The sequence below is a fragment of the Ictalurus furcatus genome, chromosome 1 (assembly GCF_023375685.1).
Source record: "Ictalurus furcatus strain D&B chromosome 1, Billie_1.0, whole genome shotgun sequence".
Classification (NCBI taxonomy): domain Eukaryota; kingdom Metazoa; phylum Chordata; class Actinopteri; order Siluriformes; family Ictaluridae; genus Ictalurus; species Ictalurus furcatus.
In genome coordinates this window covers 6695490-6714288 of record NC_071255.1, presented here as the reverse complement: position 1 = coordinate 6714288, position 18799 = coordinate 6695490, and the positions used below count along the sequence as shown (strand labels likewise).

Genomic DNA, 18799 nt, shown 5'->3' with positions numbered 1-18799 from the left:
CACTACACCGCACACTATATAAGAAAAACACATGGGTTTTTATTGTTTTGTTTTGTTTTGTTTTTTTCATTGAAATTACACACATTACACATTTGTTCAAGTTGATGACCTTTTCTCTGAACTGTTCCACTTCCTGTAGGTGATATTGGGCAACTTAAACCAGAGCCCCAAACAGTACAATAGCCGGAAACGCTTTATTATTAGGTCCATAAATAAGCATGTATTAATACATGTAATAATAATGAATTAATACATGCACTGATCGTAGCCTATACATAGCCTGTGAAGCGTATACTGCAGGAACAGGCATTAATCATCATAATAGTTAAGTATTAACATCTTGTCGACTTATTATTTTAATTAAAACCATGACCTGCAGCATTAGTAAAGATTATTTACATAATTAATGGTCTTTTTGTGTGGAGTATGGGTTGAACAAAACTTGGGACATTTCGCAATTTACAGTACATGATCAAAATCGAGCCACTTATAGGCATGATGTTATTAAAAATAAAAATAATTTTTTAAATAAAAATAAAAAGTGTGACAATCTTGTAGGACTTTGATCCACTCGAGCACTTTAGCATGATAAACTTTTGTTTCATATACCAAAGTTGAAAATGTTAACAATGTGTATGTCAAATGAAACTCGTAATTTCAGTCCTCAATTTCAGGATTCCGGTCACTCGTTAAATGTTGGAACAGTTGTACTGAACAAAAAAAAACAAAACAGATTATGACGAAAAATGATACACTTTTGTGACACCTGTTTGCAATAAACAAGACCGAACAAATAAATGAAAATAAAAGATTTACGGGTGCTGGAAAACAAATGTGGGTCTCAAACGTACATCCTATCATTTTGGCTCAACCAATCATTATTAATACTGAATAATGAACAGAACGAGTTGAACGTTAATACTTAACTGTTACCATTATTAATAGTTCTTCATATATGACGGCTGTTGTAATGTGTTCATGTCAGACACGCACTGATGATTAGCGCATGTATTAATTCATCGTTGGTACACATATTAGTGTGTGCTTATTTGTGGACCTTATAGTAAAGTGTTACCCAAAAGCCCCTAGAGAGAGTCATTACCACTATGGAAACGGAATATATATTGGTATATGTTATCAATATATTCCGAAAGAGAATATATTGTACATTGTATATACACAATATTCAGTATTAAACATTCGTATGTAATTTTGTACACAGAAATCCAGTTGCTTAAACTGCAACGATACAAGAATTTTAATAACACAACGCTTTCACAGACTCCAACTGGATTTCAAATGGATTTTTAAAAATGTTGGTTTTTTTTTTGTTTTTTTTAAATGCATCAATGTGATGGTTGTAATTTGTTTTAAATGGGGTTAAAACATACAGGACAGCTAACATTATTCTAAAATTGACATTGTGCAAATGGCTGTTGCTTAGGCAACAAAGCAGAGGTGAGGGATTTAATCATCCATTGCCTTCCGTAAAGTGCTAATATTCAAAGGCTGAGTGAGAATTCACCTGCACATATCCACTGTATGAACATGAACAATGAACATGAACATGGTTTTTGGACGTGGTTTTAAAGATCCCAGATTCTGAAAAGAACCTGAAACAGCCTTGTGTCACGTTTGAGGTATGTGAATCATCATAATATTGCATATCTAGAACGTTTTGACTAATTAAATTCTGGTGTATTTAATTAAAATATTGGTAAAAAATATGTTTAATCCTCGACATTCAGCGTTTTTCCAGTTTTTGTCCCAAGAACTGGACCATGTTTGGTTAACAAAATTCTCTCATCTGAAACGTAATATCGTCACGTGAAATCACACGTAGGACTCCTAATCGATCCTGCTCAATCAGTAACGGACAGAATGGTCAGTGTTAATTGAGAATTTTATATCTCTTTTTTTTAACGGTCGTTTTTCATTCTAATTATATCGTGTTATTTGTCATAACCGACATCGATTATCTTCATAAATTATATAGCGGATCTTAACAATGTGCCTTTAAGTAATATTTATGGGGGAAAATTTGTCGCAGCAAGTCAAACTATTGACCAATCTCTCCAGCCTACTGGTCTTTATGTGTTCGACTCACTGATTATGACTGAAATACAATTATGCTACAATTTACATGAATGTAGACAAAGTGCCAAAAACAGATAATGGCAGAATTAACTACAAAAATAAGTACCCCGCATATTTATGTGTACGCCTCAGGAGAAATGCCAGAAATTATTTGTTTGTTTTATTACAAAAACATATCCTGTAAATACTGTCGGACAAATCCTGTTACAGTAACCAAAATAAGCCATGAGAAGATAACCATAATAATCCTGTTATTCTTGTACTGCTGCATATTGTTTGCCCAGTGAAGAACGCGCATGGTTTTGGAACAGTTGTCACCAGCCAACACGACAAGTAACTGAACAAACCACAAAGATCCTTGGTTTAGAAGATCCTTTGCCTAGAAAATCAAGGACATCCTCCTTTTTGATTACTCACAAGGTACCTCAGGTGCCCATACTGGACCTTCCTTCAATGCTGACCTTTACCTCCTGTGAAAGGAAGGAAAGTTTAGGCAGAGTTTCTTCAGGGTGGTCATTCTCCTGTGACCTCCCGATCTCTCCTCGCTCTGGGGCAGACCACCTCCTCTTGCGACTCCCTGCACCATGAGCTTTCCCCTCTCCATTCTTTGAGATGATCACACCATTACCAGAGTTCGAAGTCTTTAGCCCAAGACCTTCAAACTTTTGCTCCCCTTCTAATACAAAAATGTTCCCATCCCTCTGATCCTCTCTCTGAGCCTGTGGCTCTCCAATCTGTCCACTGGTTTTAGCTGCTTTATGGTGAGTGCTATTATGGTTCTTCACAGGACCAAAGGGTTGGTCTTTTCTTAATGCACCGTTCCTCAGGCTCTTTAGGGTGAGGGAGATGCAGACATCACCAACAGAGAGTTTGGCACATGACAGAGCCAGTAACTGGGTAGTGCGGTCTGGGCAGCAGGATGACCATCCCTGACCAAACACGAAGAAAGGATACTCTACCAGCACTTCCACACATACCTACAGACAAGGAAAACATGAGCAGGACCTAAAGTAAGTACATATTCAAGAACTAACAATCTTGTATAAAAGTTAAGTATGTGTAAGCCAAGGACAATTATATTATTACACAAAATAACAATCATTGTTTATGTCAGGAGAATAACTATGATATTATAACTACACTGTGTAGATAGTTCAGTGATAGCTTTGTTGAGACTAGCTATTTAATACATATGATGAATGATTTGTGTGTAGAAATGATATATGTGGGATTCAGTCTGGTAACTACATGTCAAGAACATCAAGGTTTCAGTACAACGCCAGTTCACTGGAACAAACGTAACAAGCGGCACAACTCCAGGTCATTACAGTAAAAAAGTGCACGTGTGATCCAGGAAGGGTCAAATTTGCAACAGAAAGTATGCATGCTTTAGACCCAGAAAAGTAGTCTACAAAAAAATACTACTAAATATCATGACCCTACCTGTACTTTGTGTTCCCCGACTGAGAACTGTATGATAACTGCATCAGGCGTTCTGCTGGAGTCTATCCGTTCAACTGTGCTCGAATCAATTTTGAGTTCTTTGCTCACTTCTGCACTCTGTAGGAAGTCCTCTGTCCTTAGGTCCTCCACCCGCTTAAGCTCTCCATCTGCCAGCTGGATGATAGAGCCCTTCATGAAGTATGAAGGCAGGGCTGATGAGGGTGATACGGGTGCATTCTGTGGGCCTGTGGGTGTTGGAGGGAGCACAGGAACTGGAGGTGCTACTACCCCTGCTGAAAGCACGGGAAGTTGCACCTGTGTGGAACTCGGTACTCCCACTGCAGCATGATGTTCTTCAGGCCCCATGACCTCTTTGCCATTAGGGAGGATGGAGGTTGTAACAGTAGGTGTGGCTGCGGTGATGTAGGCCTGAGGCAGACCTGTTGCTACAGTCTGTACAGTGGTAGCAGAAATGGTGGGGATGGAGCAGCGCGTAACCTCTGACTCAGTAGATGACGTGTTCATGTTGCCAGCGCTCACAGGAATAAGGAGGGAGGGACTGCCTGAGATCACTAGATGCTGTGGGAGGTTGCTATGGTAACTGGCCACAGCCTGCTGGGGTGCCCCAGATGTACTAGTAATGTATCCGATAATAGGCAGCTGTGTGCTTGAGAAAAGGTTTGTAGTAAGTTCCTGGGTAGGGGCAGCTGGAGACGTATGCAGGACTGTGTGAGGGGAGAGTGTTGGAGCAAGAGATGCTGCCATGCTGTCTGATGATGGGAGAGAAAGGGAGGAAACTCTAGAGACTGGTTTCCCCACAGATAGTCTTGTTCTCTCAACTCGAGCAAGAGATGTGTGCTCTTTATCCTGGGTGCTCTGAAACTCAGTGCTATTATTGGCCATTAGGTGGTTGCTTGACACCAGCATGACTGATGTTTGAAGTCCTGCACTGTCATGAGCAGCATAGTCAGCAGGGAGCAAGACCTGAGTTTGGGCTGGGAGACCTAGGTTCTGAATCTGTCTTTGGCCATCATCACTTTCTGTTTTGTTAGACATTCCCTTCACAATGCTGGTGGTGTGTTTGACCACTGTGACCTCTCCCAGAGCACCATTCTGCAGGTCTCTGCTTTGGAAGTCAGGTTGTTTTGTGATGAGGCCATCAGCATAATGCACAAGCACCTGAGAGGGAGCAAGAGTCAGGCCATGAGGGGCAAGAACAGTTGAATGAGTGTGAAGTTGAAAGGGTACTTGTGAAGTTGGGGAAATCACTGGCAAGCCAACTGGGGTGCCCTCTACCTGAATGCACTGGCTGGTGGTGTGAGCTACATTAGGTAAGGATGAAATCACATGCTGCTTCTGTGGGTTTCCATTAGAAGCTTGTGGGATGACAGCTGCGGTAGCATAAACCTCCTGGGTAGGTCTACGTGACTGGGTCGGACTTGCTGCAGCTGGCACTATCTGGGAGGAGATATAACTGGTGTAAGGTCCAATGATTTGTAAATTAGGTGGCAGCTGGGTGGGCTGGATGGGTCCTGTTGCTTGAGGAAGATTGGAGGAGAGGACAGCTGGGTTGGCTGTTATTGTGGTTGTTCCAGAGAGACCTCCTGCAGGTGTGGAGCTTGTATATGACAAGGAGCTGTTGCAGGCAGAGGTGGAAAGTGGGTACTCTGTCACTATAGTCAGGGCTTTGGTCGATGGTGTTGGGCTGCAAGCTTCAGTACTGTTGCTCTGTGAGGGAACTAGGTTGGGAACAGTGGCCATGCTGGCCATGCTGGCTACACTAGCAAGCCATGCCAGGTTCTCACCACTTTGACTCTCATTCACAGTTGATGCAACCAGGACCTGCCGCTCTTCCAGTGCCAGGATCTCTCTCTTCTTTGGAGGCAGGCACTCATTACTACGCTCCTGGTTAGACTTCATGATCTTTCACTCTTTGACTCCTACGTGCTACTACCACTGGATGGGCTTGGGCTTGTTTTTATTTGGTCTTCAGTTTCAAGAAGTCCATTGTTCTAAAAATTGTTCTTTTTATATTTTGTGTTATGATATAAATCCGTCTAGTCACTGGATCTCCTTGCTGCTGCTGAAGTCTTCATATGGAACCATCTGGAATTGTCTCCTTTACTGCTGTACCTTGCTGTAGTCTGTACCTTGATCAGAAACAAAATCATAACCGTTTACTTTGAACCTGAAGGCGTACTTTCCCTTCAGCCTCCCCTGGCAAAAAAAAGTCAAAATAAACAAAGTGCTTCTCACTGTACATTAGAAAGATATAAACATAGCAGGAGCCAAGAACTACTGAAGTCTTTCTTTACGCACAGCCAGAGCACTTTATGGTCTAAAATTGAATCATTTTGTAAAACTGTGTATACATCATAACACACACAACACACACATAGCAAGCCTATAATTACATGAGCACCATTGCAAAGAAGCATACGTACTATGTGTGAATGTTTTGAGCCATCATATGGTCATCTATGTCAGATTTCAACACTCTTGAACCAAGTGTCTCTTTTATAGAAACCAGTTAACTTATTGTCTTGTCATAAAGTTAAGAAAACTATAATTACTTCCATTACTACCAAATATATCTCTGATAGATTTATATATTACTTTGTGTTAGTTGTACATTTACATTTCTATCGCAATGGTGTGTATGTCCTAGTTGTTAATTGCATTGACTTGACCCACGTCTTGCTCACTCGTTTCACTCTCTCTCTCTCTCTCTCTCTCACACTCACTGACACACACACACACACACACACACACACACACACACACACACGATTATATAAATATACATATAAATACACACACATAGGCTGGTCACAGAGTCAGAGAGATTAGCACTGCAGTATCACTCCAGCTCTGACTACATCAGACATCACACACTGCTGCCCTGTTGCAGATAGCTTGCACGGGCCCCCAACGTAACTCCTTCACACTTCCCTATCTTCCTCGTCACACACACACACACACAGAGAAATGTATGCTGCTTGAACATGACACAAATGAAGACATAGTGACAAACCAAAGGCCCAAGCACAGTTTTAACTATGCAAATTCAGATGCAAATGACTTATTCTGAAATTCTACCATAACACATGATAATACACCTATTCTGTGTTAGTGGCATTTACCTGATTTTTGCACAGTTACTGCATACATGTTATATACAGTCGTGTGAAAAAATAAGTACATCCTATGGAAATTGTTGGCTTTTCTGACATATTTAGGCAAGCAATCATATTTGATCATCTTTGAATTGGTGCCCGTTAATAAAGTTGATACACAGGGACAAAACCACAAGGAAAATGAGTTTTTTCAATAATTTATTCAACAGAAATATCAATAGATGTGATATTATTCTGTGGAAAAAGTAAGTACACCCTTGGCCTCAGAAGCTAGTTTTGCCCCCTTTAGCAGAAACAACTTCTTGTAGGTGTTTTGCATAATTGTCCACCAGGCTTGCTGGAATATCTGACCACTCTTCCATGCAATATTCTTTCAGTTGCATGATGTTTGAGGGTTTTCTTGCACGTTCTGCCCGTTTCAAATCCCCCAACATCATTTCAATGGGATTCAAATCCGGGCTTTGACTAGGCCATTCCGTAACCCTCCATTTCTTCTTTTTGAGCCATTCCTTGGTGGATTTGCTCGTGTGCTTAAGATCATTATCCTGTTGAAAGGTCCACTTTCAGTTCAACTTCAACCTTCAGACAGATGACATCACATTATCTTCAAGCACTCTTTGATATGATGCAGAATTCCTAGATGAATAAATGAATGCAAGCTGTCCAGTCCTTGTGGCAGTGAAGCAACCCCAAACCATAACATTTCCACCACCGTGCTTCACAGTTGGTATGAGGTGCTTCTCCTGAACAGTTGTCTATGGTCAGCGCCAAACATGTCTGCTGTTACTGTGGCCAAACAACTCTATCTTTGATTCTTCTGTCCAGAGCACATTATTCCAAAAGGCCTAGTCTTTGCCTATATGCTAATTTTTCCTGGCTCGCCTCCCATGCAGGTCAAACTTGTGCAATCTCTTTCTGATTGTAGAAGCATGTACTTTGACACCAACAGTTAAAATATCTACTATAAGATCCTGTGATGAAATTTTGGGGGTTCTTGGAGACTTCTTTGTGCATCAGACGGTCTGCTCTTGAGGTGAATTTGCTGGGACGGCCAGTCCTGGACTAATTGGCAGTCGTTTGAAATCCGCGTCATTTGTAGAATATTTTCCTTACAGTGGAATGATGTATTTCAAATAATTTGGAGATCTTTTTAAATCCCTTGCCAGACTCATAGGCATCCACAACCTTTTTTTCTAAAGGCCTTACAGAACTCTTTAGATCTTGGCATGATGACACCACACACCTCAATAGCAAAGGGAACACCAGACACCAGATATGAGATGGGTATATATAAGACAGGTTTCACCTGCACTCCCTAAGCAGGTTCTAATCACTGGCACCCAATCTTCAACACCTGAGTCTAACTTTATGGATTTGAAGGTGTGATAAACATAGGTGACTTACTTACACAGACCTATGTGACTGGTCTGTTTTTTTGTTAATTTAAATTGTGAAAATTACTACAAAATGTCAATTTTATGTGTCGTTTGATAGAGTACATCAACTTCATCAATAGGCACTGTTTCAAAGAGGACCAACTGTTTGCTTGTCCAAATATGTAAAACAACAACAACAACAACAACCATTTCCATGGGGTGTACTTATTTTTTCACATGACTATACATAGCTTGTCACAATCTTACAATGTTACAATCACAGGGACCTAAAACATGATGTCATCCCCAAATGAGAAGACAAAGTGGGATCAAGTACTACACTTCGGTATGACCTCGACCACCTTCAAACCAAGCACTCCAAAGAAAAAACAACATCGTTCATAATAGTCATGGAAAATTGGAAGTGTTTTGCCAGACAATGCCCTTAAGCAACTATTCTCTGCACGTTGCCACCCTTTCATAAAGGTACCTGTCCCTTTAAGAGGCGGGCTGGGGAGTCCTAAGCTAGACATGAATCCAAACAGTGCTGTTGCTGCTTTACAGTGACTACAGACTGCTATTCTGAACATATTCTCTCTCTCTCTCTCTGTGCTGAAAGTATCACATCACAAATTGCACACATTCAGCAAAATGTATGCAAAATATCTAATCTTTCCTTAGAGAATGCCTGCATGGACCACGCCAGCGCTCGAGTAAAACTATGCAATATTACAGGGTGTCATGATGAAAATTCCTTTGTCAGGAGCCTTACCTCTGGATTTTGGAGAAAACAGCTCCCTCACTCTCTCTCTCTCTCTCTCTCTCTCTCTCTCTCTCGCCTGCCTTGCAGCGTGTAGTACGTGAGTGCAAAGCACCCTATTCCTCACCAGCCATCCTTTGTCCGGGTTTAACACAAATACAAAGTCAGATCCACAAATCCTCACGTCACATATTTACCTCCATGTCCTGTGTTTGTCCCTTGCTCTTCTGCCCTCTCCTCTTGCCTCCTCTTCTCCTCTCCTCCCTTCTGCAGTAGCCCTGGAGGAGTAAGCATAAAGGAAGTCCCCTTGTCTGGGCTGTCTCACATGAAGCCCTTGCATACAAGAGGTACAGAGTATGTTATGCAAGGCATACACACTGCCTCACTCCCAATCTCTCTCTCTCTCTCTCTCTCTCTCTCTCTCTCTCACTCTCTCTCACTCTACACACACATACGCACACACATGCTCAGTGCTCTACTGAATGCAGCTCCTCCTCCCCCAGTCAGCCTCAGCAGCCTCATCAGGTATTCATTCAAAAAACACACTCCACTTGGCACAACGCCCAAGCTACACTCACAAGGAGGGAGGGAGGGAAAGAAGGGGAGAGGGAGAATTACGCAGGGAAGGCGGAGGCAAACGCAAGAAGCCTAGTACTCACAGAACGACGAGGAAAAATACATGCTCTCTGCAAAGGATTACGCATATACGCACACACACACACACACACACACACACACACACAACATACTGCGCTACTACAGTTTTTCCGTTGTGTTTGCGGCCTAATTAAGTTTTCCTCAGTGTAAAATGAATTCCCTATCTCGCAATGTACAGTCAGTTTTGATAAATAAATCAGCTCCGAAACGAATTCCATTTGCATGCCGCTGTGCTCTGAGGACTGTCCTGGAGTAACCTCTTACACACCTGCTGTTAGGGAGCTACTATGTCACCACACTACTGTAGACCCTTCCACCTGGTATCACATGTAGTCATCATATTTTTAACATCACACACACACACACACACACACACACACACACAAAATGAGAAGAAACCGACCTTTTCATAAAGATTAAAGACTTGTATACAAAGATCACAAAGATTTTGACAAAGACTGACAGGAGTCTGGTAATGGTGAAGAATATCTGTAGGCTTAGGGTTCGTCTGTTGCTCTAAAATATAGCACATTTCAAAGACAGTACCAAAAACTGGTGCTAATTTGCTGTTCGTGGTGTTAATGGTTGTGTGCGCTAGTGCCAGTTACAGTACCGTTTAAAACTATCTCAAACATATGCGGTTTCACTGTTATGCCATCAAAACAAACGAGCACGAGCGTCTTTTCTCACTCACCATGATCTCATCTGTTTGAGCAGAGTATACAGATGAGGAGGTAAGAGAGCTAAACAGACTAAAGTACTAAAGTGCTGCTGCATCAGCCTCTTTAGCTAGAGATGACACGTGGGACAATTCCCACTGGCACCAGTATCAGTATCAGCAGGCAGTCACATGGCATTGTGGGTAATGCAGGTCTGAACTAACTTGAACTGAATTTAAAAAAAGAAATCTTGAAAACCGTTGAAGAAAACGTTAATTATAAAGATTAATATCCATGTCATTCAGGGTGGATTTCTAATACATCCATCCATCCATCTTCTATACCACTTATCCTCTACAGGGTCACGGGGAACCTGGAGTCTATCCCAGGGGGCATGGGGCACGAGGCGGGGTACACCCTGGACAGGGTGCCAATCCATCACAGGGCACAATCACATCCACATTCGCACACCCATTCATACACTACGGACACTTTGGACACGCCAATCAGTCTACCATGCATGTCTTTGGACTGGGGGAGGAAACCGGAGTACCCGGAGGAAACCCCTGCAGCACGGGGAGAACATGCAAACTCCGCACCCACAGGGCCACGGTGGGAATCGAACCCCCGACCCTGGAGGTGTGAGGCGAACGTGCTAACCCCTAAGGATTTCTCATATAAGTATCCTGTTTACAATATTTTCTTTTATCCTACCCCCTGGTATAACTAATAATGACAATGTATAAGTAGTGCATTTATTCAATTCTATGCTGTATAACATTATTATTTTAAATGTTGTATTAAAGAAATTCTCGAGGCCTGGTGTTCTAGACTACAGGTGAGAGGTTCTTGGTCTTAGAGAAGCTTGAAATTTTCCTTATATATATATATATATATATATATATATATATATATATATATATATATATATATATATATATATATATATATATATATATATAAAAGTACATGTGTGCATATGTCAAAACTTGAAAAGATATTGCAATGTCTAATCTTAGCCTGGTTATGTTCCATCACCCTTTTCGAGCAGGACATGCCCAGACAGAGGACACAGATTGATTTGGAGGAGAAGAAACCTCAGGACAGACATGGCAGCGAAAACACGTGAAGGTAGGCGTGAAGACAAGCACAAAGGGCTTTATTGGTCAAATGATGATACTTGGTAAATAATGAAATAATTAAAGAACAGATACAAAAACCTTAAAGATGTGAGCCATATTGCAGTTTCTATTTGCAACGTAGTTTTAATGAATTACGCGAAGTAACAATAACATCTGACATGTGACTAAAAACCTGTTGTGCATCCATCCGTTTTCCATAATGCTTATTCTAGACAGGGTCACAGGGAGCATATCCCAAGGAACCTCTGGGCAGAACGTGGGGGACACCCTGGACAGGGTGCTAACCCATCGTAGGGCTCAATCGCATACACTACAAACAAATTAGAAATGCCAATCACCCTACAATGCATGTCTTTGGACTGGGGGAGGAAACTCCCAAAGCAGGGGGAGAACATACAAGCTCCATGCACACAGGGCAGAGGCGGGATTCAGACCCTCAATCCTAGAGGTGCGAGGCAAACGTGCTAACCACTAAACCACTGATCCTGGTCCTGTCTGATCTCCGGACCTGCCTGATCCGTTTCGGATGTCCTGCCTCTGGATGGAGCTCAAATCTTCTCCGATTCCAGACTGCTGGGACTATGGCTGCTCCTAAGGCCATACAGACTTCATATAAGTCAATAATGTACTTTTTCACACTATCAATTGTTACCCAGATGAGGATGGGTTCCCTTCTGAGTCTGGTTCCTCTCAAGGTTTCTTCCTCTTAAAACATCTTAGGGAGTTTTTCCTCGCCACCGTCGCCACTCAGTGGCTTGCTCAGTTGGGATAAATTCGCACCTTTAATATCTGAATACCGTGTTGATATTTCTGTAAAACTACTTTGAGACAATGTCTATTGTAAAAAGCGCTATACAAATAAAATTGAATCGAATTGAATTGAATTGAACTGAACTAAGCCACCACCCACCTCCTGTGTACATATGTACAGTAATCATGGGCGGATATTTATATGCTGAATCATATAACAACTGCACTCTTAATCAGTTCGCATAAGCACACAGGTATATTATACGTGTGGTTCCTATTCATGACGCACGAAGTGTCCGATTATTTTAGACCTTTACATTGTAAATAAATAAATAAATAAATAAAAATTCTGACTGGTCGCCAGTAAATTACTGAAAAATGTACAAGAAACAAGCGTATGAAACAAATGTCGCTTTTTTTTTTTTTTTTCTTTTTTAAAGGGAGCAATTGATGCAGGATAAAACTAAGCTGTGGGTTAAAGGTTTTACTCAGAGACCCAGTCATAGTAGTTTGGCACTGTTGGGGTCTGAACTTCCTACTCTGTCACCCAAAGCCTTAACCACTGAGCCACTGGAACTAACACGACATACTGTATGTGCGCTGAGTCAATGCCATCTTTTACTGCACATTAGCTCAGTGCCAGATCTGGTTTAATCAATGTAAGTAAGTTGAGCTAGTCGTGGTGGCTCAGTGGTTAACGTTTTAAGGTGCAGATTAGAAGGTTGTGTCTTCTACAGTTAGTTCCTTGAGCAAAACCTTTCAGCTCAGACGTGTCCTGCACAAATAATAAGTCAGCCAAATGAGCACATATAGTGGATCGTGTGTTATTTTCTACTACGTAATATATTATAGCACTTCGCTGTAGATATGTTTACAATTGTTTATTGTAATTTTACTGCGCTTTATAGGCAACCTTTATTTCCGGTAAATTACTGTAAAACCTAGTCCATTTTTACAGTAGATAGACTAGACCCTCACTGTGAAAGCTAAATAACTGCTTCTATCTATATCTATGGGTGCACCAAAGGAACCGTGATAAACTGAACCCAGACAAAGTGAGTGTGTGACAATCTGTGCTTTCAGCGCCTAAAGCCACGCTGAGTGACAACCTTTGATAGCTCCACTCCTCTTAATAGAAGAAGGGGTTTTGGCAGGGGTGCTATGTTACTCTGTTTGGAGAGGATATTGAGCCCAAGCAGACACTGGGGGGAAGAGCAGTGAATTTCTGTGTGTGTGTGTGACCCTGCTTTCACCAACAGTGCTTCATTAAACTACAGCCTCTTTCACTAGTACATTAGAGACGCATAATTGTAACAATGCATTTAAATAGCCGAAGCACTCTATAAGATAGTATGCATCAGTGACCTTGCGTGGGTGTTAACATGGGGTTAAAAGTCAACAGCCACATGAATTAAGCGTGGTGCACATATGGTCTGCTATTTACAGTTATTAAAAGTATAAATCATTTATGAGAGTCTGTGTGCTGTGTTCACCCACAGGCAATGACAAGCAAAATACATAACTGGCAAAGAGTAAACAAGAAGCACAAATTACTGTACCAAGGGCACATCACTGTACTCCAATATTAGATCCTGCTTAAATATACAAGTATATCTGCACACACACACACACACACACACACACACACACACACACACACACAAAGTGCCATGCGTGCACTCACTGTGATGTCCCCAGATGTGGTGTTTTCCAGTAGAAAATAGGATATCCTCATATGGTTTGTCCTCAGCACCTGTTACTCACACTACACTGCCAGGAGTGTCTCAAATAGTGCCTCACATTATTCATGTAAAAACCCTCAGACATGTCCCAACATGTTCAGGCATGTAGAAAGAAGGCCTGAGAAGGCTTGGGCCTGAGCAGCACCTGTGTGGACAGAACACAAGCATGAAGACTGTGGAAGGAGGGGAAAGATTTGATTGGTTACTTTTATGCTAACTAAGATTATAATGACATTGTCCTTAATGCAACACAGTCAACTCTCAGAGAACGTTCCGTCCAGTGCTCATTCGATTTGAAATATTGAGTCATTAAATAAAACCAATTCATCATGCATGAAACAATAAGTCAATTTAAAGCACATTATTTGAGCACTTACTTTCTAAATTTAGCTTTTTTGATTTGGCATATAATCAACGAGGACGTTTCAGCGCACTGTATTTCAGTAATGATCTTGTGGTGTTTTTATTGTGCAGCACATTGGTGTTGACCTGGTTGTGTTTAATGGTGCTATATAAAGAAAACTGACATTTACTTTCTAAGTTTTTGCATGTTTTAAGTCCTTCTTTCAAAAGTTTCTGCATATGGGAGGGAAAAGTGTTTACGAGTGCACCAGAAAACTGTATGTAAAAGTTTTGAACTGTCCAGAAACTTGACCCTAGTTTTTGGAGACTGAATACCTAATCTGATGCGAACTGCTTTGTTGGAAAGAAGAATAATAACCTGAATAAAACTTAGGGTAGTAAGAAAAAGTCTTTTTCCTTGAGACCTGTTTAGTTATTTATTTTCTCCTAGCGCTCAGCAGTCCAATAAAGAATAAAGAATGACCCCATAAAGAAGACATTTCACTTTAATCTGCTAGCCACCGGCATGTCTTTCCAAGACCCTCACAAGAAATAGTTATACTGATCATTTATGGTTATAGTGCCCTATCAGCACTGCTTTAAAACTGGGCAAAAATATATATTGCAGGCTAATGTGGAAAACTGCCTTTGGTTTTGGTGTGTGGTTGGTAAAAGACACATCACACACAGTGAGGGAAATGTTAACGTATATGTGTGTTAGGAAAGACTGAGACAACTTTGGAATTTGCTTTTGTCACTTATTCACATATTCAGATTGACAACCGCTATACTAATACACTAATTGAATTACATTTGGTGGGCTACTTTTACTTTTACTTGTATTGTAATTTAAGCATTAAATCCAAAACAGCGAAGGACATAACACACATCTTTGAGGCACTCCGTTATTTTCAGGCTGCCAGCTTTTATAGAAGCATGGTGCTCACTGATGGATGCTGATGGATTTTCCATGATAAATGTAAAAGTAGAAACACACAGAGAGAGAGAGAGAGAGAGAGAAAAAAAAAATTGATAGATAAAATAACTGGAGATTGCTGAGGATGGTACCGCTTGAAGTACCATGGAAATGGTTTTGGACCTCAATTCCACATGGACATTCTCACTGTAGTTGCTGGGACTACGGTTGCTGCGATGGCCTTGGGACTGCGATTACCACGTGCAGATTTGCACTCGGGTCTACTTTAGTGAACGGTGGACTATTTCAACAAACAGACTTCATGTTAAAACCATAATGAACTTTCTTTTACTTTCATACTATCTGTTGTTACCCAGATGAGGACGGGTTCCCTTCTGAGTCTGCTTCCTCTCAAGGTTTCTTCCTCATATCATCGTAGGGAGTTTTTCCTCGCCACCGTCTCCACCGTCTCGCTCAATAGGGATAAATTCACACCCTTAAAATCTGTATCCTGTGTTTATATTTTTCTGTAAAGCTGCGTTGAGACAATGTCCATTGTAAAAAAGCGCTATACAAATACAATTGAATTGAACTGAATTGAATAATTAATATCGTAAAGTAATAAAATGGTGTCTAGTTTCAGTAAGTCAGCGTAACGGACTGAAAACCTTTACGGAGATCTTCACGGACTGCATTCTTTATTATTTTGACGTTAGACGGCACTCAGGAAGAAAAAAAAAAAAACCCCAGAGATGACATGGTCAGTACGAATAGATGAGCCAACATTCATTTTCACAGTCACACAATTCTCACTTAATAGTTACAAAGATGATGGTAAAAAAAAAAAAAAAAAAGTCATGGCCAAGTCCACATAAAGAAAACTCATTTCCACAGGTGATGATGCCTATGTGCTATATAAATGCGGATCAATAGATCAAAACCTCACTGACTTGCTGAAATGTGTGCATTCATGTAGCAGATGTTTCCTCAGTCACCTCTGATATAAAAAAACAAAACAAAAAAATCAGTCACTCAGTTCCAGAAATGTGCGTGTGTTTGAGAGAACGAGAAAGAGAAGAAGGAGAGGGAGAGAAAATATCAGTCTAATTCAGAATGAACATTTTACTGTGTGTGTGTGTGTGGGGAGAATATGAACCCCGGGTTGCCAAGGTAACCCAGGTAGACTGCTATGCATTAAGCAACGTGGGTTTCCTTTAAAACTGTACGTTTGTTTATGTGAGTGTGTCCGCATGCATGTTTGGTCTTGTGACTGCACATGTACTCAGGAGGTATCGTGTTTAGTTGTGAGTCTGTATGCCTGAGTTTCAGGAGCTTGTACAGGCCCTGTAAACCCAGAGCACCGGTGGAAAATGTCTCGCTGTTGAACACTTGCCTCAGGTTGGCGTTTGAAGAACTTGAGCAAGAGCCAACTCGGCTGTTTATCTCTGACCCTTATGCCATGGACTCTTTCATACAGTGTACAGCAGTAGCATTTATACCTCAACATGGAAAAATATACTGTCTTGAACACAAACACCTCTAAACAAGAATCTTGCTGGTAATATCAAAGAAAGGGTTACTAAGTCCAAAGAAGTCCACTTGGCACTGAATTTGAGTGTGCAGACTGGTCCAAGAGTAATAAACTGTCCCTGCAGAGGTTCTGGTGCATTCTTTTAAAGAAACAGAGAAAGCAATGCAATTAGATTTAATACTCGTTACCCTGGTCAGGGTCACAGTAAGTTTGAACGCTAGGGGTGAGGTAGGAATGCACCCTGGATATGACTCCTGAACATACTGAGCATGTGACAGTTTATTGTTTTTACATCATAACATAAAAACCGATCATGTTCCAATATGCAAATGCAGGTCATGTGACACCTGGCAAGAATCCAGATTTCTTGATAATGGAAATAATGTTGGTGGATCGGTGCATTTTTCTGTTTTCTCTGTTCTTGAGCAATTTTATTATTATTTGAGATAGGAATAGATTATGGCCACTGAAAGTTTTGGGTGACTTTTCTGTCAACAAAATGCATGGAAGGACAAATATGATAATGAGTCTTTATTGGTCTCGTATACATTACAGCACAGTGAAATTCTTTTCTTCTCATACCCCAGCATGTTAGGAGGCTGGGGTCAGAGTGCAGGGTCAACACCATGATACAGCAGCCCTGGAGCAGAGAGGGTTAGGGGCCTTGCTCAGGGGCCCAACAGTAGCAGCTGGGGCTTGAACCCCGGACCCTTGAACCTTTGACCTTCCGATCAGTAACCCAGAGCCTGGCAGTGCTGGGGCTTGAACCCCTGACCTGCTTATCAGTAACCCAGAGCCTTGCAGTGCTGGGGCTTGAACCCCTGACCTGCTGATCAGTAACCCAGAGCCTTGCAGTGCTGGGGCTTGAACCCCTGACCTGCTGATCAGTAACCCAGAGCCTGGCAGTGCTGGGGCTTGAACCCCTGACCTGCTGATCAGTAACCCAGAGCCTGGCAGTGCTGGGGCTTGAACCCCCGACCTGCTGATAAGTAACCCAGAGCCTGGCAGTGCTGGGGCTTGAACCCCTGACCTGCTGATCAGTAACCCAGAGCCTTGCAGTGCTGGGGCTTGAACCCCCGACCTGCTGATCAGTAACCCAGAGCCTGGCAGTGCTGGGGCTTGAACCCCTGACCTGCTGATCAGTAACCCAGAGCCTTGCAGTGCTGGGGCTTGAACCCCCGACCTGCTGATCAGTAACCCAGAGCCTGGCAGTGCTGGGGCTTGAACCCCTGACCTGCTGATCAGTAACCCAGAGCCTGGCAGTGCTGGGGCTTGAACCCCCGACCTGCTGATAAGTAACCCAGAGCCTGGCAGTGCTGGGGCTTGAACCCCCGACCTGCTGATCAGTAACCCAGAGCCTGGCAGTGCTGGGGCTTGAACCCCCGACCTGCTGATAAGTAACCCAGAGCCTTAACCTACCACTGCCCCTAGTACACAATATTTGAACAGAAATATGCAAATTAAATAGTAAATAAAGTTTCAGAATCTAAATTCACTGACAGCACGATTCAGAACGTAGAACTCACATGATTTTTATCATATTTTATTTGAATGTCAGAAATCTTATGGTTTTATTGTTTGCGAGTGGACTGTGTATTGTGGAACAACTGTTGCAATCTTCGCTCTCTACAAAAATGAGGAAACGCTGGATTCCTTTTGATAAACAAGCCTGACCACAGCAACGGACAGGCCTGATTCTTCACAGCTAAAACATTTTCCCATGTTTATCAGAGCCAAGAGCTCCATTCATCCCAAAAATAGCCTGGCCATGCTTACGCACAGCGCTGTAAGAATGCAACCCAAGAAGCAGAAGGGGATAAAAAGAAAAGGAAAACAAAAGTACTGACTTAACCGTTCTACCAAAATCTCCAGCAACATTGTGGTCACTCCTCCATATGTTACACTCATCAAATGCACTTGGGGATAACAACGCTGAATTACACCGAATCCAGAGTGGTTAGAGGATTTCTGCTTGCAAGAAGTAATAACAGCTCCTTTATCTGCTGATGGTATGAAGAGCCGTGCTGAGTATGAGGCAGAGAGAACTACCAGCCTTGCCAGTGGTTTGGCAACCCAACAGAGTGAAAGGAGTGGAAGTCACGGTTAAGTGATCTCATTTGACTGTCCATTTTAAACCCAGAGAACCTGAGGGAGAATTTCTCAAAACTGGAGAATTATAGACATAATCTTAGAAAGGCTTCTTGTTCATTCACAAATACCAACATTGTATACGAATGTGTAAAGGCC

The 18799-nt window shown here is 41.8% G+C and overlaps 1 protein-coding gene across 4 annotated transcripts; it reads right to left on the bottom strand.

The window, feature by feature from the left end:
• Positions 1-1324: 1324 nt before the first annotated feature.
• Positions 1325-13954, bottom strand: atxn1b (ataxin 1b). Of its 4 annotated transcripts, none has more exons than XM_053621916.1 (4): positions 13706-13954; positions 9011-9091; positions 3541-5690; positions 1325-3074 (listed from the first exon to the last, which is right to left on the bottom strand). In XM_053621916.1, the coding sequence occupies exons 3-4, from the start codon at positions 5458-5460 to the stop codon at positions 2523-2525; spliced, it is 2472 nt and encodes an 823-aa protein (XP_053477891.1). In that variant the 5' UTR covers positions 5461-5690; positions 9011-9091; positions 13706-13954; the 3' UTR covers positions 1325-2522. The 4 variants fall into 4 exon arrangements, with proteins under 4 accessions (XP_053477891.1, XP_053477875.1, XP_053477883.1 ...); XM_053621900.1 differs by lacking the exon at positions 13706-13954 and adding an exon at positions 9473-9837 and having other exon boundaries at positions 9011-9146; XM_053621908.1 differs by lacking the exon at positions 13706-13954 and adding an exon at positions 9277-9301.
• Between the last annotated feature and the right edge of the window lie 4845 nt (positions 13955-18799).

Bases quoted from the DNA above. Each gene is read 5' to 3' on its own strand.
- atxn1b (XM_053621916.1), bottom strand. From the start codon at position 5,460: ATGAAGTCTAACCAGGAGCGTAGTAATGAGTGCCTGCCTCCAAAGAAG. The intron at 3,075-3,540 runs GTAGGGTCATGA...CCTTGTCTGTAG, and splicing joins TCGGGGAACACAAAGTACAG to GTATGTGTGGAAGTGCTGGT.